The 26,976-nt window shown below is 42.3% G+C and overlaps 5 protein-coding genes across 9 annotated transcripts; all 5 read right to left on the bottom strand.

The window, feature by feature from the left end:
* Positions 1-1,168: 1,168 nt before the first annotated feature.
* grk7a (G protein-coupled receptor kinase 7a) lies at positions 1,169-8,908 on the bottom strand. Its single transcript, XM_029131453.3, has 4 exons — positions 5,963-8,908; positions 4,704-5,159; positions 2,758-3,038; positions 1,169-2,680 (listed from the first exon to the last, which is right to left on the bottom strand). The coding sequence occupies exons 1-4, from the start codon at positions 6,557-6,559 to the stop codon at positions 2,347-2,349; spliced, it is 1,668 nt and encodes a 555-aa protein (XP_028987286.1). The 5' UTR covers positions 6,560-8,908; the 3' UTR covers positions 1,169-2,346.
* A 256-nt stretch (positions 8,909-9,164) lies between these two features.
* On the bottom strand, positions 9,165-11,312 carry fbxo36b (F-box protein 36b). Its single transcript, XM_029131461.3, has 4 exons — positions 11,153-11,312; positions 10,642-10,750; positions 10,274-10,446; positions 9,165-10,118 (listed from the first exon to the last, which is right to left on the bottom strand). The coding sequence occupies exons 1-4, from the start codon at positions 11,246-11,248 to the stop codon at positions 9,831-9,833; spliced, it is 666 nt and encodes a 221-aa protein (XP_028987294.1). The 5' UTR covers positions 11,249-11,312; the 3' UTR covers positions 9,165-9,830.
* A 140-nt stretch (positions 11,313-11,452) lies between these two features.
* agfg1b (ArfGAP with FG repeats 1b) lies at positions 11,453-18,253 on the bottom strand. Of its 3 annotated transcripts, none has more exons than XM_029131454.3 (12): positions 17,924-18,253; positions 16,450-16,543; positions 16,036-16,151; positions 15,337-15,475; positions 15,020-15,176; positions 14,787-14,894; positions 14,321-14,465; positions 14,066-14,145; positions 13,856-13,948; positions 13,324-13,482; positions 12,792-12,886; positions 11,453-12,657 (listed from the first exon to the last, which is right to left on the bottom strand). In XM_029131454.3, exons 1-12 carry the CDS (start codon positions 18,088-18,090, stop codon positions 12,598-12,600), a joined length of 1,413 nt encoding a protein of 470 aa, XP_028987287.1. In that variant the 5' UTR covers positions 18,091-18,253; the 3' UTR covers positions 11,453-12,597. The 3 variants fall into 3 exon arrangements, with proteins under 3 accessions (XP_028987287.1, XP_028987288.1, XP_028987289.1); XM_029131455.3 differs by having other exon boundaries at positions 13,324-13,467; XM_029131456.3 differs by lacking the exon at positions 14,787-14,894 and having other exon boundaries at positions 17,924-18,252.
* Positions 18,254-18,414: 161 nt separating this feature from the next.
* zgc:110269 (probable flap endonuclease 1 homolog) lies at positions 18,415-22,056 on the bottom strand. Its single transcript, XM_029131457.3, has 11 exons — positions 21,812-22,056; positions 21,419-21,485; positions 21,063-21,165; positions 20,839-20,887; positions 20,641-20,702; positions 20,408-20,544; positions 20,096-20,156; positions 19,851-19,982; positions 19,625-19,767; positions 19,412-19,544; positions 18,415-19,210 (listed from the first exon to the last, which is right to left on the bottom strand). The coding sequence occupies exons 1-11, from the start codon at positions 21,891-21,893 to the stop codon at positions 19,154-19,156; spliced, it is 1,026 nt and encodes a 341-aa protein (XP_028987290.1). The 5' UTR covers positions 21,894-22,056; the 3' UTR covers positions 18,415-19,153.
* Positions 22,057-22,156: 100 nt separating this feature from the next.
* LOC114844248 (mitochondrial fission factor homolog A-like) lies at positions 22,157-26,167 on the bottom strand. Of its 3 annotated transcripts, none has more exons than XM_029131459.3 (7): positions 26,010-26,167; positions 25,124-25,345; positions 24,811-24,983; positions 24,563-24,651; positions 24,266-24,436; positions 23,979-24,072; positions 22,157-23,379 (listed from the first exon to the last, which is right to left on the bottom strand). In XM_029131459.3, exons 2-7 carry the CDS (start codon positions 25,338-25,340, stop codon positions 23,248-23,250), a joined length of 876 nt encoding a protein of 291 aa, XP_028987292.1. In that variant the 5' UTR covers positions 25,341-25,345; positions 26,010-26,167; the 3' UTR covers positions 22,157-23,247. The 3 variants fall into 3 exon arrangements, with proteins under 3 accessions (XP_028987292.1, XP_028987291.1, XP_028987293.1); XM_029131458.3 differs by having other exon boundaries at positions 24,808-24,983; positions 26,010-26,166; XM_029131460.3 differs by having other exon boundaries at positions 23,979-24,054; positions 24,808-24,983; positions 26,010-26,166.
* Positions 26,168-26,976: the final 809 nt, after the last annotated feature.

Raw genomic sequence — 26,976 nt, 5'->3', positions numbered from 1 at the left:
CTTTGTTGTGTTGTCACAATCTTAAAAGTTTAAAACTGTGGGTTTAGTCTTTATAAACTGTTTTTGCAATGATCGAGTGTATAAGGCTTTGTCGCCTCAACACCAGACACGACATTCAGTTTGAAAACGAGTTTGAATAAGAAAGGTCTATGTGAGAGACAAACTACATAATACACTAGAATTTGAAATATGTTTGCTGTTTGTTTACGTGGCTCGTGAAGCGCAGTGCAGTGAAACACCTCACACTGATGTTTCACCACGAGTCTGGGATATTAGGGCCTTCTCCCACTTACGCTGCAGTGCGAGTCTGCTGCCACGTGGTGGCGCCAGAGACAAGACAGGTGGATCATGGAACATGGTGCTGATAAAGTCTTTGAACAGAACCCCGTGAGCTGTGGGTCCAGGTTGAGACAGGTGTTTGGACCCATGTAAAACATTTTCCCTGTTATGACACAGGCTCGACGCTGCAGCTTGATTGTGTGGATCGATCAAGACCATCAGGTCCATATTGAAAGACGTCTTATCATCTGTGGGCTCTAAATTTAATAGTCTGTGCTCATCTGGCCCCCCTGAGGCTGCAGCAGCTCCCTCAGCGTCAGTGTCTGCCCGCGTCCCTACTACAGCATGTGTGAGATAATCTCTCGGGGTTTAGCTGGAGCAAAAAGCCACCTTAGAGTCTAATGAGCTCTAACTGTCCTTGAGTGGGACTGCAAAGAGTTGAGGACAAAAATAAATCCAGGCTGATGTTTCCACCTCCTCATGTCTTCGGGATGTGGCAAACCATAATAATAAGAAGAGGAAGTCATATTGCAGTAAATGTTTTCTGCACACGTTGACTCAGAAACACATTTTATAGGCTGAGGTTTGACTTTTTAGCAGAAAGTCTTCAGGACTGATTGAAGCAGAACAGGCAGGTTATCGCATTATCAGCTGACAGTTGAACCTGTCACACTGCAGCACCCTGGAGGCGGCCTGGCACTAGTCAGCATCCTAAACGGGATTAATGCAGCTGATATTTTTAGGTTTTACTCCAGAGTCCTTAGCAGCACTTGCTGTGTGGTTATTTATAGCCCAGGGAACATGCGTACCATGGAACACCGTGGGCCGTTCTGAGTGACGGTGGTGGACGTGAGCGGCCGAACGTTTAGTGTTCACGACAGAAAGCAAAGACGTTCTAAAAGACATGGTTTAATAGAGTCAAAGGATTCAAATTTCAAGGACAGTTCTGCTTTTAATTTGACATTTCTATAGTAATTTGTTGGATTTTATTTTTACAAACACGTGTAATATGTATTTATGTCATGGTAATAGTAATAATGAAACTCTGTCCAAACTGTGCGAGTCAAATACAACCAATCCATTAGAATAAGAGGACTTTTGCTCTGAGGACCACACCACTGAGGTTATTTCCATTCTTTCAGACTATTTACAATTACAGTTTCATGGCAGCCTCCACACTCATCTGACAGGGATTCAGGGCCCCACCTCTAGACTAAGAAGAGCCTCCTAACACCGACCGCGGAGGGGATCCATGAACAGCAGTGAGGAGAAGACCATTCCTCTAAAACTTACATTACATCATCTTCCTCTCTCTGTACAATTATTTCTTTATGTACAACAAATGGCTTTAATTGATATAAAACTAAAGTGTCCGCAGGAAGGAAAACCGTCTGAAGGTAAGTGACCGGCCTTAAATATGAGGTTCAGGGTCACATGCTACAGCTACTCTCTCTCTCCACATGTTGTAAAAAGCACTTTTCATTGTAGAAACCAATAAAGAACATGGCCGGTCGGGAAATGCCCTGAAATTACCTTATAAATACTAAGAGTGACTTTTAAGTAGATCGTTAACATTTTCACGTGTTTGTAGTTTCTTTTGAGCTGAAACCTAGATGCTATGATGTCACTTATGCTGCTCATTCTACAGCAAAGATAAAATGTACACGGTTTAAATCCCGAGATTTAAACGTGGTTTCTCATTACTTATTATTTCAGGCGCCTGTGCCTTTCACTTACTCGTCTAACGCTACGCTCCTTAATGGCGACGCAGTAAAAATTACTCCTCCTCTACAGCTTTAGATAATCGTACCTGCAAGAGAAGCTGTGTACCTGAGAGATGATGCATCATCGCTCCGTCCGTATCTTACCGAACCTTCCACCAGCACCATCATCATCCCTTCAACAGAGGAATAACGTATTCACTTCAACCTCGAGTTCTCACCCACATTTGCTCCCATCCGTCCTAACATATTATTCATCCTTTATGTCAGTATTAGGGATCAGCTCTCTGAGAAATAAGCAAAGTACAGACTGATGTTAATGGTGTATAATATCAAACCTAGCGATTCACAGCATTATACATGTGCCGGACTTCTTGTCGTCATCTCCAGCACCCTCCTTCCTGTTGGGGTCACTGAGCTCGTCAAACAGTCCAGTGTCAATCATCTCCTGCTGCCACTGAATGGGCACAGCCCCTGTGCTGAACTCCTTGAAGTATTTTTCGTCCTTGGCGTCAAACTCAATGCCCTTGACGTCGGAGAACTCTGCAATGTCGCCCGTGTCCTTGGCGTAGACAACGTTGGGCTTGGGTGTCCATGGGGGGTCCACAAGCCCCGCCTCCAGACGGGGGAAGTTGATGGTCTTGAACCACTCGTGTTTCCTCGGGTCCTCCAGGTTGTTCCTGACAAAGTGACAAACACATTAGAGTCTTTAAGTTGTAGTTTAACTCTACACAGCTACACACGGAGAACGTCTTACTTCACGCCCAGGCGCTCCTCCATTTTCTTCTTGAGGAACTGCTGGATGATGTCCTTGGTCACAGCGTCAAAGCACCGGTGCTCCCACTTGGGCTCGTCGTTGAGAATGCGACGCTGCACCTCCTCTTTCTCCACCTTCTCCTTCTTGACCTCGGGCCCTTTGAAAGGCGTGTAGCCGGCCACCATCTCGTAGATGCTGCAGCCCAGGGCCCACCAGTCCACCGATGTCCTGTACGGGGTCTTATTCAGGAGCTCGGGGGCCATATACGCTCCAGTACCAGCCTTGGAGAGACAGAGACACATCGTGAGGGAAGGGTCACAGTGACACATAAATACTCCACCTTATTTTACTTATGGCATGTTTTTCAAATCAGAACTTTATGTGTCCACCGCTCTTATAAAACCTCCCAGCCTTTCTCTCCTCATCTCTCCCGCCCTCTCCCTGTGTGACCTCACCTGCAGCCACGGACCAGGAGCTTAATGCTAATGCTAAGCCTGCCGCCTGTCAAAAGTTATGTGTCTCTGCCCACAGACAGCGTTGTCCAGCCTCTTACATAAAGGCCGTCCATTTCTGGACGCGGCACCAGCCAACAGTGAGACGTAAGAGCCAGACGACGCGTGGCTATGCCAATAATGTATCATTAATGCACACAAACTGCAAACTGGCAGGGAGCCACCGCGGGTAAATCCTAAAGGAGCCCTGTTGCTAAAAGCTCCTCTGGATCTGCGGTGTAGTACAGAGAAGGTGTTACATACTATGAGAACTGTCTTTTTATAGCTACTTACAATAGAGCCACAGCAAAAACATACTCAGAATGAGGACACTTGTCAGTGTTTTGTACTAAATAAGGCCTAATGTGTGCCATATTGTGCAAAGATGAAGGTTTTTACATACTGAAATTAATCATGTGTCAGTCACAGCTACTGTACAGAGGTGCACAGATCTGCATGCTACTACAAAATACAGTATATACAATTAGTTGGTAAGAAAAGGTTTGCATGCCTCATTCTTTACTTAATAATGATAATTAGGAAATCAAGGACTTTGGTATTGATGCGCAAGGCTCAAACTCCAGCATCATATTAATATGAGCTCATGTCTGAATATCTTTCAGTCCTTGTGTTTGCAAACTAGCATGTTCCAAACTATGCAGTTGAAGTTTTTACCTGGATCTGTCAATCTAATCAGGGACAGACTTGTGTAATGCCCACTAAGCAGATTAGTGAGGCAAAGCCAGCCTGGCCTGTGGGAGGTTAGCCCAGTCACTCTGGCTGGCCGAGGAGCATCAGAGCACCGGATAATGAGCTTACCGGACTTTCATAGATCCAGGAGCTTACTCTTTGCTACTGCAAGTGAGTCCCGAAGTAACCGTGCTGCAAAAGTAGTTAGTACAGGTAGGTCAGTGAGTACAGGTGTTATGTGTGAAGAGCAACGGCAGCGCTCAGGCCACATCCGGTTGTTTTACACGCTGTCAGATGGTCCCGCTGTGTGGTGGAGGAGACAGCTACAGCTAGAGTCACACGGGGGCTGTAATATGTTTGTCACGAGAAGAAGGTTTAAAGACTGTGGGAAGATCTCTGTCAATATAAGACCAAAGATATAATGAATATGGGGAAAACTTACAGATAGTACCTGTCAAAACGCCGGCATCCATGTGTTAAATGTAAAGTTAGACTCTTGCAAAGTCATAACAATTGATGCAGAGACACACATTGCAAAGATATTTTGGCAAACCCAGTAATTCCTGTTCAAAACAATTTGATCGAGAAAACACTGGAAGATTTTAATGTGACCGACTTCATCATGACTGACATTTTATCATGTGGTATAAAAACTATTATGATTCCTATTATGATCTTTTAGTAAAGAGCTCTTTGACTTAAAAGAGATTAGAATCTCGCTGTCAAAGGAATCGGGACATAAATGTTTCGTGTACATCTACTCACCATCTGGGTGACAGTCTTTCCAACGGGAATCTCTATGGCCAGACCCAAATCTGAAAGTCGGCACTGGCCTTGGCTGTCCAACAACACGTTCTCTGGCTTCATGTCACGGTACACGATATCCATGTCATGCAGATGCAGAAGGCCGGTGGCAATCTGTGCCGTGTAGTGAATGATGCGCTTCATCTCGATGCCCTTGTCTGCGCCCTTGCCGTCATATCCTATGTTGTAAATGTGATACTTGAGGTCTCCTCCGTTCATCAGGGTCATGACAAGGCACAGGTGGCTCTTGTTGTCGTAGGCGTAGGCCAGGTTGACCAGAAACAGGCTGTTGACCTTCTCCAGGATCTTCTTCTCCAGCAGGGCCATCTTCTGACCACCCTTCTTCTTCAGCCGCTTTTTACACAGCTTCTTGCAGGCGTACATCTGGCCCGTGTTCTTCACCTGAACAGCACATACCTGGGCAAACACAGGTTATCTGTTAGGGATTGTGTACCAGTTTCCAATCAGCTCTCCATTTTGATCAATTTGGATCAATGTCCACAATGTAACAGTAACACTACCAAGATTGATTTGAAAGTATATGACTATATATAAACACTAGGAAACAGGATTTGGTCAAAAACGTTGAGCTGTAGACATACTGTATTAGCAGCCTTCTGCCTGAGTTTAATCACTGAAATATACTACAAGCATTACTGTGTTTTAATTTCTCAAAATTAATTTAAATATCTGATCAAACTTTCACTAAATCTTTAATTTTGGCTGTATATTCAAGCTTTTTTATAGACTCAAGCTTGTTGTCATGGTGCAGAGGTTCCTCAGGGTGTTTGGGCCTCATGTTTTTTACAGTGCATATCACTTACAACATCTGCCCCCGTCGTCCTGTAGCAACATAACAACAAGCCTTTATCTTCTATTGTTCATACCTTTTAAAACATTGTAATGATAAATGATTTCATCCTTCAATACTTATTGGTTTACTAATAATGCGATTGACACAGTGGCTCATACTGTACATGATGTTTGCCTTTGTCCTTGTCTATGCACCACATAGCTTAACGGTCACCTTGACATTAGACATGTTTTTCTCACATTTATGTAATAAAAGCTTTTTAGGCATATTCTGATTCCAAGTGCATCTCTGCCACTCCACTAAGCTGTCTTGCACACACGCACACACACGCACACACACGCACACACACGCACACACGTCTTATCTTCATCTATAAAGTGACATGCAGATGTGTTTGTACGCTTACCTCTCCAAATCCTCCTTTTCCCAAAGTTCTGAACTCATAGAAGTACTTGTCAGAAATGGGTTGTTTCTCGTATTCTTTCCACTGGAGGAATTTATCAAACAATGGACTGGCCTGATAATCTGTGAAGGGTTTCCCTTTGAGAAATTCTCTTACACCATCCTGGACTTTGTTTTTCATCACCTCGTCAAAGGTGGCGTCTGTCACAGACTTGCATTTGTCAGCAGCCTCTCCGGTGAGAAAGTTCAGGAAGTTCTTGGAGTCGGCCTTGCAGTACGTGTTGATGATGTTTTGCCGTGCCTTGTCTTTCGCTGCACCTTCAGCCAGATCCCAGTCATACAGATCATCCAGGAATTCGGCAGCAAGCTTAAATTCGGCCGTGTTTTCCAGGAACTGACGGAAAAGTTTTTTGCCAATAGGCTGCCTCTCGCAAAGCATTGTAAAGTCCTTCTCGATGGAAGATCGCATTGCAGCACACTGCTCGGGTTTGGGGAGAGACAGGCTGCGACGGCGCTTTTTCATCTCCTTGTCATCACCGCCCTGGGCTTTTAGGTAGGCCGTGTTGGCCACCAGGTTGTCCAATGCCCCCATGTCACACATCTTGGCAGCTGTGAGTGGCCTGTCCCCCCTAAATGACTGGGTTCTTCAGTGGTTGCCTGAGGATTCCCTCTACAATCACTGCTCTGGCTCTCTGAATGTGTGTATCTGTGTGAATGCAATTTGCTTTGAAGCCAGTGTGCAAATGAGCTTCTTCACCCAGCCTACCTGCAAACCTAAGACACACTGACACACCCAGTAATTACTCATTTAGAATTAAATACCAGGGAGGGATTTTGGCTTAAGGATCTTTGTGTGGTCTATTCAAGGATGCTGTGCACGGAAAGGGAATCGTAAGCGGGCTCTGGCCTAAGAGGCTTTGTAGCCCTTTATATTTGTTCTCGGTGTTCCAAAGTCTGTAACAGTGGTCCCACATGTTCAGTTGTGATGTATTAAATAATGGAAAAATTAAAAACAAAAAGGTGGAGAGCATTCTATGGAAATAGTAAAATTAAAAAAAATCTGCCAGTCATTTCTGGATAGCAAGGTTTGCTAGGTTTATCATATATTTTGAATTATCCCCAATAAACATTATTGAGAAGAATAGTGACGTAACCATGGCTCTGACCTACAGTGCCCTTCTCTTCTCTTTTGTGGTTTCGTTTGATTTATCAAGGAGTCAGAGTTAGCAGCTGATCACAGGAGCAGCGCATAAAGACAAGTCACACATTCGGTTAATTCAGAGTCACCAATTAACCCTAATCCTAACTGGGTGTCTTTGTGCAGTGGGAGAAAACACTCAACTGGATCCTGGCACCACAACAGGGGATTTGAGCCCAGGTCTGTCTGGCTGTGAGGCAACACTGCTAACCACATGTTTCCACATCGATTTAAAGTATGATATTAAAAAATTTGAGTTATCTAAACAACTTCTTGGAAATAAAGCAGTGTTCACATATAACACTATCAACTGATTGAGACAAAGTTACTACCTGATACTGATGCCTCATACACAAGAACATTGCAGGGAGGCATAAACATTTACACATTACATCTCCTATATATGTAATGTGATAAAAGGCAGTAACTCTGTGCTAATGTCGATTAATTCACTACAATAAACCTCTGATCATTTCAGCTTATCCTTTACCAACGGTCTCAAGCTGCCGTGAAACGTATGCTTTGGGGGGCGGGAGGTCAAATCAGTGAGTTCATTGTAAACACAAGATGTTGATCTGGGTGCGATTTGTCTGAAACAGCAAACGACTGACAGGCTACAGACAAGGAATCGAGCAGTTAATCTACTGTTCACTAATCTACCATATCCAGTTAGTTGTAGACAATAAATAAATATTAAATATCTTATGTTGTAAATGGATCATAGTGTCAGCAAAGCACTTAAGCCTCTTTAGTGGATGAAAAGGTTTCATCTTTTACCGGGTCAGGGCGTGTAGCAAGACGTACAGTAAGTAGGGAGTGTTTCCCACTCACCATAACGGACCATCACAAAGCAATGTATTCATCTACAAACATCTATGGAATCACACTATGGAGCTGCTGAGAATTCAAGCAGATCTTTTCTGATTAGGATGTTTGATCTTTGAACAGCCTACTCTTTAAACTTTGTGAGGATTAGCCTTGCCTGAGTAAAGGTTAAGATGAGTAGAGCATTCTCATCCCATCTCCCACATGGTCCACTCTGTGGTCTTTATGTGGTCTAGCTCCATCCGATTATGGACTTTCTCAGGCTCTCTGAAGGCAGTGGATCCCAAGCATTAGACTGGAAGTGAAAATGTATTATTTAAGTATGTATGTATTTAAGTATTTAAATATCTTTTCATAAGCACCTCCAAAACAACTGATTCAAAAAACACAATGCAGGTTCGTTACCTGTCTGACCTCATGCAAGGTGAAGGATAGTGATCCACCTGACCTAAAGCTCCGGGACTGGCCCAGGTCCAGAGGTTTAAAAACAATTTGAGGATGGAGGTGGCTTTTACAGGATGAGACACTTGACAGACAAGACAGTTTGTTTGACTGCTTCTTGTGGGAAGAACGGTTTTGGTCCTTGGTTTTTGGATTTTTTGGTCCTGTGATCAATAGGTCAAATCAAATTAGAGAAACATCACAAAAGCTAAACGGTGTGATTTAGATACACGGGCTGTAACTATGTAGACTTTTATTTGGTTTGGGGCCATAAGTAAAGGCAGCAAATAAACTCATCATCTGATTATAATGAGTTTAAAAAGAAAGCTGAAATCCAGTGGGTTGTGGGTAATAATGAGGAAAGGAGTCCAGGTTAAAAAGTACTGGCTGAAAGCTGAAATGTGAGGTCAGCAGCTCTTTGATTTCAGTAACTGGAGATGGGCAGTATTTGAGGGAATTCCAAATTCTGGGCAGATATCTTACCTGATCGCAAGCCAAAGCTTGAGAAGTGTGGGCCAGTAGCACAGGTGGCAGATACTGCCCCCTTAATAATCCCTGACGTTATGTCAAAGTCAACTTCTTGATGTGTAGTACGGTTACAGATCCTGAGATATTATGGCAAAATCCTTCACTGACATTATTCACATTTTTAATTCAAGGTCTTTCTGATTTTTTTACAAAATTTGTTCTAAATAAAGAGTTCAATATAATAATGTGTGTTTTCAAATCAAATTAAAATCTCAAGAAGACTATATCATTTATCTTTTGCATAACGTACAGGCAGAGCAGAAACAAAGTAATAATGACACTGAAGATGAGCAAAAGGGCCTTTGACAGCAGCATGTTGTGGCCTCTAGAGGGCGACATGCTCACTGTCTACTGCTACTAGTCAACTAAGAGACATTATGTATCTTTTAGGAAAATTATAAAGATAAACTAAATAAAGAGAATTATGTAATTTGTCAAACTTCTCAGATCCAGTTTATAGTCCTATATGTTTTAAATGAAACTTCCTGTCTAGGCCATAAAGTAATGACAGAAGACAGATACAGTAAGTAGAAGACTCAAACCTATTAATTTGGAACTAAATTAAACTTTGGAAATAAATTAAATTACATTATAATAATTTTACAAAATTTTATATTAATGTTTGTATGTTTGAGTATGTAGTGTTTAACTTGTATATGTACAGTATGTTGCCTATAACTCGATATGCATGTATGTATAGTATACTCAAATGCTATATTGTCCTGTTATCTTTGACCCTATTAATGTGTAATGACTGACAACTAAATGATAATATTGTAGATTTTTGTTATTTTTGACAAACAAAAGCCAATCTTCTTACACAAGCATTTCTAATATACAATTCTTGGACAACTCCAATTATCACTCAAGTAGACACTCGCTAGGATTTAGACCCACACGTTTGTTCAGGGTTTTGATCCTCACAGTGAGAGCTGCTTCTAGGGTCAGAATGGCTATCAGTGCCAAGGCTTAGTTCAGGGGCAACGCCAGGGTGAGGGAGCTCCTCAGACTTCAGCTTCCTACGACTAATCAACTTCTGCAGCTGTAACTTGTGGGTGAAGAAGATGCTGCGCCAGCCCACCTGAAGTGCCAACGCGGCCACATCAGCCGAAACTGTGTTGCAGCGCTGGCGTACTGCCTGCTCCCAAAACTCCTCTGACCCACATAGCTGAGGAGCAGACAAGAACACAACAAAATTTTGAGATCATATTGTATCCATTGTAGATATATATGGTAACAGGATAATGCCTATTAAGACACTGTGTAGAACGTATCTTAATTTAGGAAACAGTATATTATTGACATTGACATTGTGTTTCTCACCTGCCTCAGCTTATGAGATGTTCTTTCAAGCTGAACCACATGCTCTAGTTCTAGATAATTAATGATCCGCAGAAGTAAGGAGTCAGGCAGGCGCTCCAGATAGTCATAATGACCCTGGCACAGAGCCTTGATGTACTGCAAGATGTGGAGTCCAAAAACCATACTGACATCTCCTGAGGAAAAAAAACATTAGTTTAGCTTTGGTTCAGGAATACAGCACGATTGTTCTCACATCAAATATCCACTTGACTAGAAGCAGAGCTTTGATCCACTGCTAATGCACATTTAGAATAGCACAACACAAAGTCTATCCATCTAATAAATTTGTGCTGTGATCCACAGATGCAGTCCTGAAAAGGAGTCATTACGCTGGAGTTCAGGGTCATCTAAGAAGTCCTGGTGGGACTCCTTCAGCTGCCCGGGCTTGGAGGTCCTGTAGACAGATCTTGGAGATATCCTCCACCATCTCCATATCACCTGGAAATGACACGTCAATATTTAGCTAGCAGCGAAAATCTTTAAATAAACATGGAAATCTATTATTAAGGACAATATTTGAGCTAGCACCAAATTAGCTAGTTATAGCTAACAACCGTATATTGGCCAACTGTAGCTAAATGTTGTTTAGCTACAGTTGGCCAATTTAGTTGCCTTAGTTTAATATATTTAACTTTTTTAATAATAATATTCGTTGATATGATAATTAGTTAAATTTGATGTCGCTCAATTAGCTACGTCAGTCTTCCTGTTGAACCCATGTGACTACTGTTTTAGCTTACTGCAGTTGTTACCGTTAGCGCTTGCTAACGTTAATTAGTTAGCTTACTGTCTGTGCTTTGACCACTAACTGCCGCTCTCATTAAAGGCATCGCTACTTACTTCTGCCTTGGTGACGGTAAGGCTGTAAAAGTTATTATTGGGTGGAGGACCGCTTCCTGAGATTTCAAACAGCGGCTCTGTCAGCAGAGACGCCATGTCCAAGTTTGACCGTTGTCGTGGAAACCGGTTCGAGTCGTAACGATGATGTCATATGTTTCATTCAAGCCTAGACGTCCGTGTCGGTGACGTAGCACTTCTCGTGATACGCAGTACTGTGACTTAGGCTGGTTTGTAACTCGTGAAATCATCAGTTAACACTTAAAAATACAATTGCGCCACAACAGTTACACAAACTCAAAATAGTAGTTAAAAATCTTTTAATTTATTTATACATATATTTATATATGTACACATGTTCTTACCTATTCTTGTAAAGACAAGTAACAATGAATTGTCAAATTGTTAGTCACTGATGGCACAACTGGAGATGTAGTTCTCCAGACTCATGGGCTCAACAAGTTACGTCATAAATTCTGAATTAGTTTCCTTTTTGCAGTATGATAAAGCAACTACAGAGAGCTTAACAATTCTCCTCAAGAAGTGACAAATACAACATAACATTATATATGTTGTACGGTTTACCTTCTATAAAGCTGTATTATTCATAAAATATAGACAATATCTTAACCCATCAGGAGAGAACCTAATGACACTGTCCTAAATGAGTAAGGTAGCAGGACAAAGAAGCACTTATCTTAGTAAGTGTACTTTTCTTTTCCATTTGTGCTCTTTTACCTGGAAGGCTCAGAGTCCGCTGGCCTCGTATTTCGAACACATCGATTGCCCTGACTCACTTCCACCCACATATATTTAAAAGAACAGCTTGTAATCCACGATGCTCGTTCCAGCCAGCTGCAACTTTTAAACAACGGGGTTTGTTTCGTTGGGTTATAGGCAAGTTTAGAGTTTTAGGAATAGCACTCTGGATTCTGAACATTAATAATAGGACATTTTGCACCTTAGTGCACATATAGTAGCAATTATACTTAAACAACAAATTCCCTTTGAAAAAAAATGAAATACCTGCATCGTATATATTTGGATGGAACCCTGTTAATAAGTTTTAAAAGCGTATACCCTTACTGACATAGATAGTTTATAGTGGTTGTTCTGCATAAGTGTGTGCATACTCACCCATGTTAATTCAGTCCTTGTTATACATAACATATACCTAATTGTGATTACAAATGATGATATGCACAGAGCTTACAGTCATAAACAAAAATTAAAAAGCATATAGTGTATTGTATATAGTCCAAACAGCATATTTTCCCCTTATAACAGTCCCTTAGTCTTTAGTATAGTCCTTTGTCCTCCTTCATAGAGTTGTAAACTTTTTATGGTCTTTTTTTAAAAAGAAATGTACTGCCACTAATTGCGTGACTGAACGGGTGTGTGCATATGTGCTGCATGCTGCCCTCTGGTGTCGAGGAACCGGAGTTGTGCTACAGGAAAGGGTTGGTGGACGATCCCCCTGAAGGAAATGACCCGGCTGGGGCTCCAGCCTGAAATAAGACAGGGAGACAACAGAGAACATCAGCGTGCCGGAAATACAGCAGAAATATTTCTGAGAAAAAATATTCAGGCTTAATTTGTTTTGTCAATAAAATAGAAAAAAAGATAAACCGAGCATGCTCACCATGAAAGGGTTATTGGACATGCCAGGGCCAGCTATGGGCTGCCCAAAGGGCGTCATGGAGGGCTTGTTCTGACCATAGACTGGGAATGCAGGGCCTGAGGGGTAAAAGGGGAAAGGGACAGGTAAAGTCTGCTGTCTCTTCTAATGTATAATTGTAGTAAATCAGTAATAAATTGTTCATTTACAACTTTAAATGCTGCAATTTAATAGCAGAATGAGCCAAGCCCCAGCGTGTCAGATTGCATTCAGGTGTAAACTAAGTCTTATAAATTAATTATGCTTGTTCATTTTGCTTCTAGTCCTCAGCTTTGCACCCTGAATGCAACCTTTTAGTACTGTGCAGTAGCTGCCACTGACAGGTCACCCTTCATTTCCTGCCGACAGACTTAAACTCTGTTTCAGGTGCGAAGGGAGGACCGTCATGGAACAAAGTGGACTGTATGCTGGCAAAAAAGGCCGATTATGCAAATCACTGACAGATACCGCACAGGTGGGAGAGGATTAGGGGACAGAGGGATGGGAGGCCACTAACCATTAGACTGAGGGTGGTAGGCCCCAGGTTGAGTGTAAGGGATGGGGGCCTGGCCAGGGAATTGCTGCTGGAAGTTTCCGCTGAAACTGGTCGGGAGGCAGTAGGAGGACGCATTCCCAAAGCCGGCGGGCATGCTCATAGAGCCTGTACCAAACGAGGCTATGAGACACACACATAGCATGTGTGTACAGTGAATGCACACACGCACGGACACACACGCGCACACGCACGTGCACACACACGCGCACACGCACGCGCACACACACGCGCACACACACACGCACACACACACGCACACACACACGCACACACACACGCACACACACACACACACACACACACACACACACACACACACACACACACACACACACACACACACACACACACACACACACACACGGACGGACGAGTACATTCTACATACCTAAACATAATAATGAAACTACTACTTGGCAGTAGTATCAAACTAACACAAATGTCTAAGTGAAACTATTTCTTGTTAAATACACAACTTTAAATGGACACACACCTGCAGCTGGAGCTCTGCCATTGGTCTGGAAGGGGTTGGTAGCCATCTCCGGCGCAACAGCTGCGGCAACAAAGGGATTTGTGGATGGGACGGCTAAATGAAAGGGGCAGGAAATACATTACAAAACAAGTCTTCAAGATACGAATGAAAATGTGCCAAGACATAACTTAATTCTGTACGCATCGTTGCAGTTAAAATCACAACTACTACCTCCAAACCCGGGCTGCATGCTGGGTAACACAGGGGGATTCTGGGCTGGCGAGGAACCAAGGACTGGACCAAAACGATTCCTTTAAGAAATGCCCACATAAAATGTTTTTATGTCAAATAAACAAATGGTATAAATAATGTGACTCTGTTATAATTTCCAATCTCTCTTTAAACAAGAAGTGCAGTGGTAAAAAGTAAAAACCGCCTCTAGTCTAAGCTCATTAGCAGTTGATTGCCATGCCAGCCATCTCTCACCCTTGCACATTGCTGCCTGTGGATGTAGAAGAGCTGAGCTCATTGTCTAATTCAGCGAGAGCAGCATAGCGGTCCTCTCTGCAGGTCCCTGTCTGGGACTGGGTGGGGACAGCACTAGACATTGACGGGATTGGTACACCTCCACCTTTAAATAATTAAAACTCAAAGATTAGAGACCCACCCTTCGTATAGAAGAAGACAAAGAAATAACTACATAATCCACAAAGGAACAGGATACATAAAACATGAATAATGTTTGGGGTTAACTGTCCACTGGGTGTCTCAAATGGCTTCAACAGACTCAGACTTAAAGAATGCAGCGCTAATGTAGCTCAGCACATAGACTGAGCATCCGTAGAGCATTGCAGCATACAGAGCTCGCCCAGTGGACACTGGAGCTAATGATATATTGATGGGAGGGCGAGTGCGTGTGAAAGAGGTGGAGAATGGTTGGGAGGAGGGGTACCTGTTGAAAAAGACTTTGAAGGGGGTGACGTGCTCTGATGGGATGGAATTGCAGTGTTTCCAAATGCCTCAAAGTTGGCAAAGTTGGTATGTGAATTACCCTGAGGTGCTGAAGCAATAAACAAGGGAAGATACAAACAAACCATGGTAGGGCAATGCGTGGCGTGATGACAAACACATGCTGCTGTATGTCACAGATCTTTGGTGTTTTTAGTAAAGAGATAAGCAACTTACCTGACTGGCTTGGAAAATGTGCAAAGTTGGCAAAGTTGGTGGTGCTGGCAGTTTGGGAGGGTGGAGCAGCAAAGATGTCTCCTCCCAGGTCAGAGAGCAAGTCAAACTTCTTCTCCTGAGCAGCGCTGTGGGCCTGGGAACGAACCAGCCCTGGGGACTAGCATCAGGGGAAGAGAGTAAAAAGGTTTCTATAATTGCCTCGACTGAGGTCACAATTAAAGAGGAGAAAATGAGGCTTGGCTGCGATCAGTCAGAGGAGCAGTTAGACTAGCATTGAACCGCCATCCTGCCAAGTGACAACACACATGTAGAAATACCTGGCGCAGTGGGGTTCTGTTGAGCTGCAGGCTTTTGAGGGGTTGGACCTCTGGGGTACTGCCAGTGCTGCTGGCTGAGGAGCCAGATACAGAGGCCTGAACGCTTGATACTGCCCTTGCCTGGTCCGGAGGAACATACCTACACATTCAATAAAGAGCATAGAGACATATTAAACACATACAGCTTCCTGCATGTGAACATATTCTAGTAGTATTTTGTAATAACAGGCAAGAAAGGTATTTTAAATGAAGGCATGTGTGCAGGTTTATTTATTATTAGGTATGTTTTAGTTTATATCGTTACATCTGAGCAAACTTGACTATATTAGCATTTGAAAATGGTGTTTTCCTTATGCTGTACCAACACCATAGTAACTGGAGGAAAGTGGTTGGTGGATATAAAAAACATCCAAGACAATGAAGAACATACTATCAAACTGAAACCTATGGTTAACCAAGTCCAAAACTGCTAACTGGGTTTTGGCAGAGGTAGCATTTCCTTTGCTTCAGAGAAGCCCCATGAAACTAGCAGCAATACTAAATGACCTCCACGACCCCAAGAAATAAATCCATAATTTATCTATTTATACAAGGAGTATCCCCGGGGACAAGAAATGAACAGGAGTAAGTGTTGGTTTGACCCTGACTTGATCTAAGAACAACTTTCACTTATGTCAAAATTTATTAAATAAATGTTACCATCTTTTCTTTTCATATTTTTCCTGAAGAAACTCTTTTACTTTCTGTGGTTCTCGGAAATCTGGAACGACTGATGTCCTGTCGTCATAGAGGCCCAACCAGATGTGTTTACAGACCTACGGGGGGGAGAGGAATGAGGAGAGTGGGAGGTAAGCAAAGGATTGGGGTGGGGATGGGGGGTTTGGCAAAGCCAGGACAGAGGTGAGAAAAAAAATAAAGGAAAGGGGGGAGGGGTTGAGTCAGAAACATGAGAAAAAAAGTCCGGAGAGTGGAATGCCAGTAAAGTTGACTAAGCAAAGTGCAGAAAAATGTCAAGATCCCAGCAGCGAAACAAAACGAACACTCACTGTAAAAGTAACGTTCAACAAAGTGAAATGTGGAGCCAGGTTGTGAGCTGTAAAGTGTGTGGGATACCTCATTGCTGTGTTTCTGTAGGAACTCAATTTCCTGCTGTGTGAACGTGGTCATAGAGATGGACTTCACTCTGTGTGGGGGGTTCAGTCCTCGTCTGCGGGTGGAGGAGGGACACGTTAGCTAAAGAACAGGAGAAGCAGGGCTGACACCCGATGCTGCCCGGGTGCTGTGAAAGCAAGCAAACAAGACTCCGGCCGACAGATGCCGGGTTTTCTTCTCGGGGTGAAAATTAATCCCTATGTTTAAGACAAATGAGCACGAACATTTGACAGACCTCGTAATGATAAGAAACCATGAGCGATAAAACATTTGTATCCAATTAAAGTTCTTGTTAATCTACTTTAGTCCTCCCATCGCCACAAAATCAAACAACTTTCATGCAGCTGCACAGCTCTTTGCAGAAACGTTGTGTGAACAGCCGATGGAGTTGGTTTAAGCTGCTGTACATGATGACTTGGTGTGTTTAGTGTCAACAAACCCCTTTGACCACAGACGAAAGTGTCATGTCTCCTTGTTTACAATAAAAAGGGAAAATACACACAAGTATTGGAGCTAAATTTAAATATTTTGTTTACATGTAGCCAAACACGCACGTATGTCCCATGTTTACTGTGACACACCTATTACACAGGCGTACGGTCACATACACATTAATGATATATATACACTAGTGAGATATATATATATATATATATATATATATATATATATATATATATATATATATATATATATTTTTTTTTTTAAATTAATGAATTTAGTTTAAAATGGTGTTTGAATAGTAATGTACATAAACAAATAATCCAGTGCAGCTGCGGGCTACTGGCCAGTTTGAGCTCGCAGGCTGAGTGGACATAAACCTGACACAACATTGTATAACTTCCTGACAGTAAGACACGCAAAAAAACGTCTTTCTAAACGGACCTAACGGGTGTGATGACATTGCATAAACCTGGTTCATTGCCTAAATTTTGGTTCTGATTTGCTAACAGGAAGGAAGGAGGTTTCATCAGGCGTCAGCCAGTGGACGACCCACTGCCCCACTTCACGATCCAGCTGCCTCAGCGGAGACAGACCCGCCCTGCTCCCGCTCATCTGGAGGCGTGCGTCCGGCGGAGGGTCAGCCGGAGGTGATGTCCCGGTGACGGGCTGCTCTCAAAACACTGTCACGTACGTGATCCCGAAGTTAGGCTGCTGCTAATCTTGGTGTCAGGCGATAAGTGGGTCCAACCCACCCACTCGCACTAGTGACTGTACAGCACCACGTCTTATCACACGGGAGTAGGGGCCCGGCCCAGCCCAGCCCCACGGCCTCGGGCTGAACCGAACGTCTGCGTTACCTGTCCTCACTTTAACGCCGCGTTAGCTAGCGAGCTAACGGTGCCGGAGGAGCGCGCCGACGCACAGCCGACGGCGGCGTCTCGTCGTCGACCGTAAGCAATCATAGAAGGGACATTCGCCCAAAGACACTCACAGGATCCCGGAGCAGGTGGTGCAGACGAAGGAGCCCACTGTCATGTTGACATAGGTCGGGCCGCGCTGGTCGCAGTCGAAGCATTTCCTATTCGCGGGCAGGCTAGTCATTTCCCGGAGCATCTTCAGATGAGTCTCCTCCTGCTTTCGCTTCGCACTCGTCGCCATGGTCGGACGCGGAGGGCTGGTATCACCGGGACAGACGTGCTGGTCAAGGGACCCGGGGCAGGGCGAGGGCGAGGGCGGGTGTCTGCTCTGTGACGGCGGCGACCAGCAGGCACCTTGCTGAGGGCTGGCGGAGACTGGGCGACTGACACGCCGCTTCTTCTACACGGCACAAAGGGGACTCTCGCGGCAGCGGGGAGGGCGGCGGCGCCCCCTGTCGGCCGGTAGGAGTAGTTCACGTTTTCGCCGAACGACTGCCCTTTTACGTTCCCCAGAACGCAGCGGTGCTGCTAAATCACAATGCGTTGAGTCAAGAAAACAAACAAATAAACGCACGATTGCTTTAATGTGGAAACACAACATTTAACATACAGTATAACATGAGCTGTACATTTTTTTGCCTTTTGAAGATAACTTCCTCTATCAGACATTAATCTTACTATTAGTAGATGAATTAATATTCATCCTCTGGCCCCTGCCTTGGCAGCCTTGGCACAACAGGTGCTGACTGAATCTGTAGCGATGAGACGTCCACTGTCTCCAGTTCTGGCTTTGGGAGCAGCCTCCCTGACAGGGATCACACTGTGCTCTTTCATGGTCCTTCACCGCCTGCTCTGCTTTTCTCCACGGCTGTGCATGAAACTGCTGGACACACCAAAGAGCTGCTCAGTGCAGTATTGTCACAGACGCTGCTGTCCACCCATCAGATTATTATAATATCAGGGTGGTTTGTGCCCTGATGCTCAAAAACTGGAAGTCTGTGTTGTACAAGATGGTTCTGCTAGGTTGTGCTACTAAACTAAGTAGAAAACAAAAAGGCACATGGACCGGCTTAACAAAACCATGATTTGTTCTATACTATTAATCATTATTTGTGTTACAGAACAAATCAGAACATCACTTGTATAGTGACATGTCACAGTCACTATGGCTGTGCTTGTGTCCAGTTCGGAAAATATGCTGGGTATATAAACTGAGATAATTAACTCGCAGAACTTCACGATCCTGATTAAGACTTGTCTGTCGGTACTTTTTACATAATTTCTTTAGACAGGGAGCTGAAAATCTATTTAGACTTTGCCCTCTTTTTCTCGATGCCTGGAGATTCTGTAGTCTTCATGGCCTGGAGGATTAAAACACATAAGAAAAAATACAGTTATAGTGATATAGTTATAGTCCCTGCGTTGTAATTTCTTAAATGAAGTACTTTAATAGGTGTACAAACGCTTTCTCTGATTGCAGGATTTTGCCAAATTAATCCATTTCCAAATTAATTTATGAAATTTGAAAGATGAGTTAAATTCAAAATGACTGTTGTATTCACCTTCTGCCTTTTTCTTGTGACTCTGGTAAAGTCCGTAATTTTACTTTGCCTGGTATATCCTGCTGCTTTTTCCCTTTCCTGCTTCTCCCGCCTCGCACGGTAAGTCTTCATTCGATTGCGAAGTTTGTCTTCACTAAAAGTAAAGCAGGATACAAACAGTTCAAAACTGTTTCTGAGACCCAGGAGAAAATGATACAGATGGTGACTACACACGCAAATGGTCTGGGACAGAGGAATTCAACCAAGGCTTCTTCATCTGGCTCAGACCAGCTGAGTTGGGGAGCCTCAATTTGTGGTGCATCCAAGAATATCTTCCGTGCTTCTCTGTAGTTCCACAACTGTGGCACAGGATAAGTCTGAAGGACAGACAATAGCAGCATTTTAGACTGCACCCACACGCAAAATAGCATGCAGACCACTAAACATCATCATGCTGTACCTGTCTTTTGATATGCGAAACCACACCCTCAATCGTGTGGTGCTTCTGGATCAGCTTCAGTGCTTTTTTTGGGCCCAGTCCTTTTATCTTTTGACAGTAATCACAGCCCAACAAAATGCACAGGTCAACAAACTGGTGGAGAAAAGATGCAAAAAAAAAGGACAAAATATTTTTACGAAATATTTCCACATTGTGATATTAATATTATAAAAAATTTAATTACAAATGGTGAAATTAAGTCTTACCTGTTCACGAGTCATATCCAGTTTAGATAATAGTTTGGACAAAGTATATTCAGTTATATCGCTGTAATTAGGAGGAAGAAGAGCAAAGATCGGTTAGTTAAGCTTTAAAAATAAAATGAATAAATAAAAAGTACAAGCTTAGGCTTCTTTTTGACATTTGAGAGTATAATAATTATTTCTTTAAGCTCCTCATGACTGGAGATTACTCTGCTCCATTATCATTGAAACACAGACAAAAATAGACCTAATTGAGCACTAATCTCTATCAGCACAAACAATGAATTGAAATTTGAAAGTGATAGACATTCCCACCTGTCCTTCTTGGCATTCAGCTGGCGAATAAGAACAGTGCCGCCAAACGGCAGTGTGTCCATGTCCTCTGACGCCACTGCATCCACGCTCCCCTCTCTCACAAGTCGAGCACACAGTGCCTCAGCGTCGCCTGGAGCCTGAGGCACAATGCCAAGACAGAGAGTGGGAGACAGAAATGTAAATGGAAAAAGTGAGGATAGTTAATGAAGATATGTATAAAGTATCTCATGTACCTGTATGACAGGTACACCCAAGAGACTCAGGAGTTTTATGCAGTCTTTGGTCTTTGAAGAAGCTGCACAGAGCATTAAAAGCAATGATATGCAGCACATTTTAGGACAATAAGGAAAAAGCTCAAAAGCTCTTATTTGAATTATAAAGTTCATAATTATTCTTATAATATTTAATAATAAGTTAATATGGAGATGTACCTGTGCCAGTACTGTTGGAGAAGCCTTTTGACTTTGCTCGCTTCTTAAGCTGTAGGAGAAAAGCAGGGTCAGAAACATCTGTATGATAGATACACAGATACAATGCTGCCTGTTCTATCACCACGAGGGAAGAGGTTTCACCACTCTGTGAACCTGTCAGGCACCAAGATGATCATAAAACATAATACTAACATGAAACATATAAACCTGAGGTGTTTGCTTACAACAGCTGACTTTTCTTTAGGAGGCTTTCCATCAAACACAAACACTGGCTTTATGCCATTTTCCAGGAAAGTGAGAATGCGGTAGACGAGACCCTTCAGAGGACTAAAGAGAAGACAACAAACAGGAGTGATACACAAACACACTGGCTTCAGAAACACACACCTTCACTGTCTCTATTCATTATTCAACTTTACTTGAACATAACCTAAAACTCCTAACGACAAAGTCAAAACATGCTTGAGCTGTTAGTGGTCTTATTGACTGACTATGATGATAAATCAATTGTATTGTTGGGAACAACATCAAGAACGATCAAAGTATCTAGTCAGTAAATTGTGGACTATTATACACTGACCTTAGTTTAGGAGTCACAGCCCGGAACTGGTTCAGCACGATCGAGGCATCCAGTGCAATGACTTTACCTGTTGAATGAAAGCAGGCATCAAATGTTAAGGCACGTGTATTACCTCACTTCAAGACATGTCATATTAGTACTAAAAGGACAACTTATAACTGAATTCCTAGTTTTCAATTTACTACATTTTCAACACAAGTTAAATCTAATCGGTCTCATTGACAGGTGATCAACAGGACGCACGGAACAGAATGAATGCTGGTTTCCCGTGTTTCCACGTTAGAGGTGGCGATAGAAGCTTTGTTTATGTTTTGAAGCTACTGCTAAGCTAACATTAGCTGTATAACATGGCGTTGGTTGAACTCACACAGCTCGCTGATCAGGAGTTATTACCTGAATAGTCTTGGATTTGTTTGTGACAAACGGCATCCGGAGCGTCCGAGCGGATCAGATCTGCCAGTTTCATGATGCCCATCGTGATCAAAGCTCCACTTTCTGTCCTGACGACTTCCGGTACAAGACGACAAACAATGTAGCGCCAAGCTTTAAAGCTTTCAGATACTATTTTACCGTCTGTGGCCAATCTGGATTTTTACCAACTACGATAACGGAGTTTCGTTTCCTTTAAACGAGACGTTTTGAACCGAACCCAGTTTAAAGCCCTGGGACGTCAGCTTCCTGGTGCTGGAGCAAACAGACCAGCAGAGGCAGCACCGTACACAATCAGGGAGCACAAGGTTATTAACATACATCATTTATTACAGCAAGATATTTACAAACACTCAATGGATTTATACATTTCAAAGAAAATAAATATTCAACTTAAATAGCTTTAATACAGTGTTTAACAGAAAATGATGACAGCAACATTGTGTGCATCTCGGTATGTAATAAACCATTACCAATCAAGTACAGATGTTCACACAGCAGCTGTATGATTTGTCACACACTCTACAATGAATGCAATCACATCAGCCCATGCTTTGAGCATTGAATGGAACTGCTGTTGTAAAACAATGAGTGGTACAATTCTGTGGAAGTGGAAGCTTCAACTGAATTAACAGCATGGGTAAACGCCATCAGTTCACAAATACCCTCATTATTAAGCTTAATGTTTCTGCTGCAATCTCATCAACAATATCACAATTACTGGTCATGTGACTGCTCAAGATGTAAAAACACTGAATTTCAACTATAGATGCTATACACAAATGTTTCGGATAATAAAAAAACTCAAGACATTCTGGGTAAATCTTATGGCATTGCTAGAATTAGTCAAGAATTTACCGATCATCCTGAGCTTCATTTCAGAAGCTCAGTTTTCAACCTAGACTGCGTTCCCAAAAGATTTGTTGCTAAAGTGAATCCCTATTTCCCTATCCCATCATTGTTCTCCAGAGACTACAAGTTACTTATCACCAAGTTGAAAGATAACTACATTGTAAGTAAGGTTAAAAGTGCAATCAGCTTTCTAGATCTGTGACAACCATGACATGTCTGTAACAATCCCAGTCATTGCAGATTCATAGCTTAGTCTATATTTACTTTAACCTAAACCCCAATGAACATCAGAGCAGTAAGTGGGAAAAGTTTCAAACTTACATTGTGATTTGGAAATTGACAACAACCAGTGTTGTAGTTGTAGTATATTAAAGATATCTGGCTACAACATATATATCCTCAGATCATCCAACTAAAGCTGTTGCTGGAATTTAGTTATTCCTGTGGTTGTCTGTAGATGTGTGCAAACCCTCATACTTTAAATGGTTGCAGTGTTTTAGGAATTGCTTTGGCTTCCAATGTTTTGGGAGACACAGTGTTATCCCATCTTAGCGACGGAACCAGATCCAGGTGTTGATAAGCCAGAACGCCACAGTAGCAGAATACAGGAATACCTCTCGCTTGGAGCGCTCCTTGTTTTCTTCCTCCAGCAGCTGCAGACGACGATTTAGCTTCACTATCTGGAAGGGTCACATTGGAGGGTCACATGAACACAAACAGATGTATTCTCTAAATACATGAACATAAATCCAATTTGAAGTGGGAATGAGCCTTCAAACAGAGGAGGTTATTACGTACCGCATTATGCCTATGAATAAAACAGCTGTTTATGGTGACATAGTTTCTAATGCAGCGCCCAGCTGTGTGAAAGTTATCAATAACAATTACTTTAGAAAACCACAGATGCAACTGTGTTGTATTTCAATATGTATATACATAATGACATCACTATATAATTAACAACAAAAACTCTCAACTTGAATTATTTGCAGAGATCTGGACATGTCTTTGAACTGCATCCTCCATTAATTCCCAAAGACACTATAGTAGTAGTAGACACTGTTAATAGTGCTTATCAACAGCCCATAACTTTTTAGACAGCAACATGTTGACACAGCATTTCATCAAAACTGATTACAATAGGGTAATCAGTTATCATACATCTATAATACACGTATGATGCTGGACAAATCAGATTTAAGTGAAAACGAATTAAACAAAATAATAATATCAAGAGACAATAAACTAGAGGAGTGAAGAATTATTTTAGAGGTATTACCTGTCGCCGTAGTGAGGAGGCATCCACTAAGCCTGATTCATCAGGGTTTACATCCAGTGCCAAGTCCAAGTGAGTCCTTGAAAGAGTTACAGACCTTGAATTAAAATGTAACGACGTACTGTTACAATATTAAACTAGTTATAATATTTTATGCTTTATTTCTTTGTTAAATACAGAGAATGTAATAATTATTAAAATCTACAGTATTTATTATATCCCAGTAGTAAACTGTAAAGCATGACAGTTACTTCTGAGAATTTCAGAGGCAAAGGAGGGAGGGACAGCACCTGCGGTGGCTATCGTCCAGGACTTCAAGAACCTGCTGGTACGCTCTGCGTGTTGTTGCCTGGATGTAAGACAGGAACCCTGCAGCTGTAAACAAGTTGAGGTTTGCATCCTCAGGGGAGCAAAGAGGGGGGCACATGCGGACCGGGGGGGCAGAAGGGGAAGGGGTTACACTGGCAGAGAGGTGAGTGGGGAGAAACCGTAGAGAAACAAGATAATTTTTTAATCAAACAAAATGAAAATAGGGTATAAACAAACAAAACAGGCATGTCAGGCATATGTACAGTATATGTGATTACCTTAAATCACATCTGCTGATCTGACTTTGACGACTTGATATGTTCTCACTAGCACTGCGTTCCCTCCGAGACCTAGAATGAATGTGGGCCTACGAAAGGCCACAGATTTTTGAAGGTGATCTTATTATAGTGTTGAAGGTTAAGTATGTTATTTGGTCACAGTTTCCACTAAACGTGCCATTATGCCAATTATGTTTAATTTAATTGAAAAGTAAATAGACTTAATCATTTAATTAATCTCTTACCACCTGGCTGGGATTGTGCTGTGCAGAGGTTTGGTCAGTTTCAAGAGAGTCCAGAGGCTGCTCTGTAAGGGTGAGGACACGTGGTGGGGCCTTCATGTTCAGGAGATCCACAGGGGGGACAGACTGAATCAGATCTAAATCACTTGGACGAACAAAATGTGGATCCCCATCATCACCTGCACACGAATCGAAGACGAAAGCAGGAGGTCAAAGGGATCATAAAAGTATTATACATGATGCGATGCACAGACTTGACACGAGTGTTTGTACAATCCAGCATAAAATCTTATGCTTAAGTCCTGTCTGTTGTCCTCACCTGCAACAACTATCCTTTCAGGAACCTGCATCAGTGTTGTGTGACTGGGCAGGGGCTGCTGAAGTGGCAGGGGAGCTGTTTGGGTGTCTGGGGCCACCTTGAGGGTCTCAGGGATTCTCATCCGCTGGCTGATACCCTCTGTGTACTCCAACTCATAATGGATGCGGTTCATCTCAGCCACCTCTGCAGAGGGGGAGGTGAAGATTGGCCCACTCATCCAGCCTGTAGGAAGAAAAGACTTAAATTGAATAAATGCTTACAAATAAGGAAGTTAGGTTTCAGACTCTACGGCACAGTGAAACAGAAGGAGCCGGACGACTCATAAACACAATGCACATAATGAGTTATGAACGGAGGTTGTCAGTATCTGTAATGAAATCAGCTTTGCTAATTTAAATGAAAAGCATGATCATTAGCCCAATTTAAATGAATACATGTATAAATTATCCCCATTCTAATTCGGTTAAATGCAAATATGATCAGCAGGTTCTCTAAAAGGACATGGCACATAGAGCAGCCAAAAAGGCCCTAGAAGGCGAGTATGGCGTATAGCAGTCAAACTGCTGAATAAGAACATTATATAGTACATTAAACTCACTGTAGCATAGGATTATATAACGTTGACATGTGGAGTAGCTGTTGACACATTGCTTCAATGTCACTGAATGAAACTCCACATTAGACGCCATGTCTAACATGTGCGTAGGCTAATATCCAGCTAATTCGCCGTGTATGTGTTGGGTTAATGTCTGACACATTAATTAGATGTTAGCTTTAGCACAACACGTTAGCTAACCGTAAATATGCGTTAACGTTACAGCCGCTGTGAGATAAGCTATGTCTAACGTTGCGGTTTGACACGGCTTTAATGTATGTAACGACTCACCGTTATGGTTTCAGCACTTCGGTTTAAAATAGCATTTGTCAACACTTCGGTGGTTCGTATCTGCCAGGACGATCGACAAGCGTAACCAAAAACACACTGCTTCTAGCCAGGGTGAGTTAGACACTGATTAAAAATGTGCCCCGACCGCCCGATGGGGCGGAGCTTATGGACAAACACACGAACCCAAAAAAGCGCATCACAATAGAATAGCCGCTGTAGAAAACGAGCACACACTTCTTCACTCATTAGCATGTTCACGAACACGATTTATATACCTAACTAACTAATTAAACAAGTAGCTAATTAATAGAACTAATATTAAGCTATGAATTGATTATTTTTTATAAAATGTATAGTAATTTGGTGTGCATTAAAATATATTTTTTTATATTTGCACAGAGTTGAAATTAGAATATATATTAATATGTTGTGGTATTTTAAATATTACGGGTGCTTACTATGATTCCCTCCAGGCAAACACCTTGCTAATGTTTATTGTAGGGTTTGTTTCAATTCCATCACCATCACAGTGATAACTATTGTAAAACATAAAACAGACATTATCTTAAACATAATACCTAGTGTATAACGCCATGCATAGCATGTGCAACACTCTACTGAAGTAAAATACGAACAACAACAAAAAAACACAAACCTCGTCTACATCCCTGTAGAGGGAATAATCTACCTCAATCACAACCACTGTCCTTCAAAACTGATGTATTATAAATTAAAGGGTAATAGTAATTTATAAGTCGAATCTTCAATTCTCCTTAAAGAAAAATACCATCATCGGGGCAATAGGGGCTGACTTAAACGACCTTGGGTAATGGTAAGAATGAGGGGACACTCAGATTGCTCCATATTATCTACAGAGAAATTATCATCCATTCCTCTGCAAAAGTCTTGTGACACATCTCAGAAGACTTTTTGCCTCAGGCTCACAGACTACAACTGTGCTTCCTGG

Source organism: Betta splendens, chromosome 17, assembly GCF_900634795.4.
Source record: "Betta splendens chromosome 17, fBetSpl5.4, whole genome shotgun sequence".
NCBI lineage: Eukaryota > Metazoa > Chordata > Actinopteri > Anabantiformes > Osphronemidae > Betta > Betta splendens.
Note: the sequence above shows the minus strand (reverse complement) of the source record. Positions and strands in the feature narration are given on the sequence as shown.

What these genes read in the sequence shown, in the direction of transcription:
- zgc:110269 (XM_029131457.3), bottom strand. Translation starts at nt 21,893, where the DNA reads ATGGGCATCATGAAACTGGCAGATCTGATCCGCTCGGACGCTCCGGAT. An exon ending in ACAAATCCAAGACTATTCAG is followed by an intron (nt 21,486 to 21,811) that starts GTAATAACTCCT and finishes TTCATTCAACAG; the next exon opens with GTAAAGTCATTGCACTGGAT. An exon ending in CTGAATGCCAAGAAGGACAG is followed by an intron (nt 20,157 to 20,407) that starts GTGGGAATGTCT and finishes TCCTAATTACAG; the next exon opens with CGATATAACTGAATATACTT.
- fbxo36b (XM_029131461.3), bottom strand. Translation starts at nt 11,248, where the DNA reads ATGGCGTCTCTGCTGACAGAGCCGCTGTTTGAAATCTCAGGAAGCGGT. An exon ending in TTACCGTCACCAAGGCAGAA is followed by an intron (nt 10,751 to 11,152) that starts GTAAGTAGCGAT and finishes TGTCATTTCCAG; the next exon opens with GTGATATGGAGATGGTGGAG. An exon ending in CATCTCATAAGCTGAGGCAG is followed by an intron (nt 10,119 to 10,273) that starts GTGAGAAACACA and finishes TCTGCTCCTCAG; the next exon opens with CTATGTGGGTCAGAGGAGTT.
- grk7a (XM_029131453.3), bottom strand. Translation starts at nt 6,559, where the DNA reads ATGTGTGACATGGGGGCATTGGACAACCTGGTGGCCAACACGGCCTAC. An exon ending in GAAAAGGAGGATTTGGAGAG is followed by an intron (nt 5,160 to 5,962) that starts GTAAGCGTACAA and finishes GTGTTTGCCCAG; the next exon opens with GTATGTGCTGTTCAGGTGAA. An exon ending in GAAAGACTGTCACCCAGATG is followed by an intron (nt 3,039 to 4,703) that starts GTGAGTAGATGT and finishes TGTCTCTCCAAG; the next exon opens with GCTGGTACTGGAGCGTATAT.
- LOC114844248 (XM_029131458.3), bottom strand. Translation starts at nt 25,340, where the DNA reads ATGAGTGGGCCAATCTTCACCTCCCCCTCTGCAGAGGTGGCTGAGATG. An exon ending in AGCACAATCCCAGCCAGGTG is followed by an intron (nt 24,652 to 24,807) that starts GTAAGAGATTAA and finishes GGCCTTTCGTAG; the next exon opens with GCCCACATTCATTCTAGGTC. An exon ending in CTGGACGATAGCCACCGCAG is followed by an intron (nt 24,073 to 24,265) that starts GTGCTGTCCCTC and finishes TTTTAATTCAAG; the next exon opens with GTCTGTAACTCTTTCAAGGA.
- agfg1b (XM_029131454.3), bottom strand. Translation starts at nt 18,090, where the DNA reads ATGGCGACGAGTGCGAAGCGAAAGCAGGAGGAGACTCATCTGAAGATG. An exon ending in ACCACCTGCTCCGGGATCCT is followed by an intron (nt 16,544 to 17,923) that starts GTGAGTGTCTTT and finishes CTCCACCCGCAG; the next exon opens with ACGAGGACTGAACCCCCCAC. An exon ending in ACATTTTCCAAGCCAGTCAG is followed by an intron (nt 14,895 to 15,019) that starts GTAAGTTGCTTA and finishes TTATTGCTTCAG; the next exon opens with CACCTCAGGGTAATTCACAT.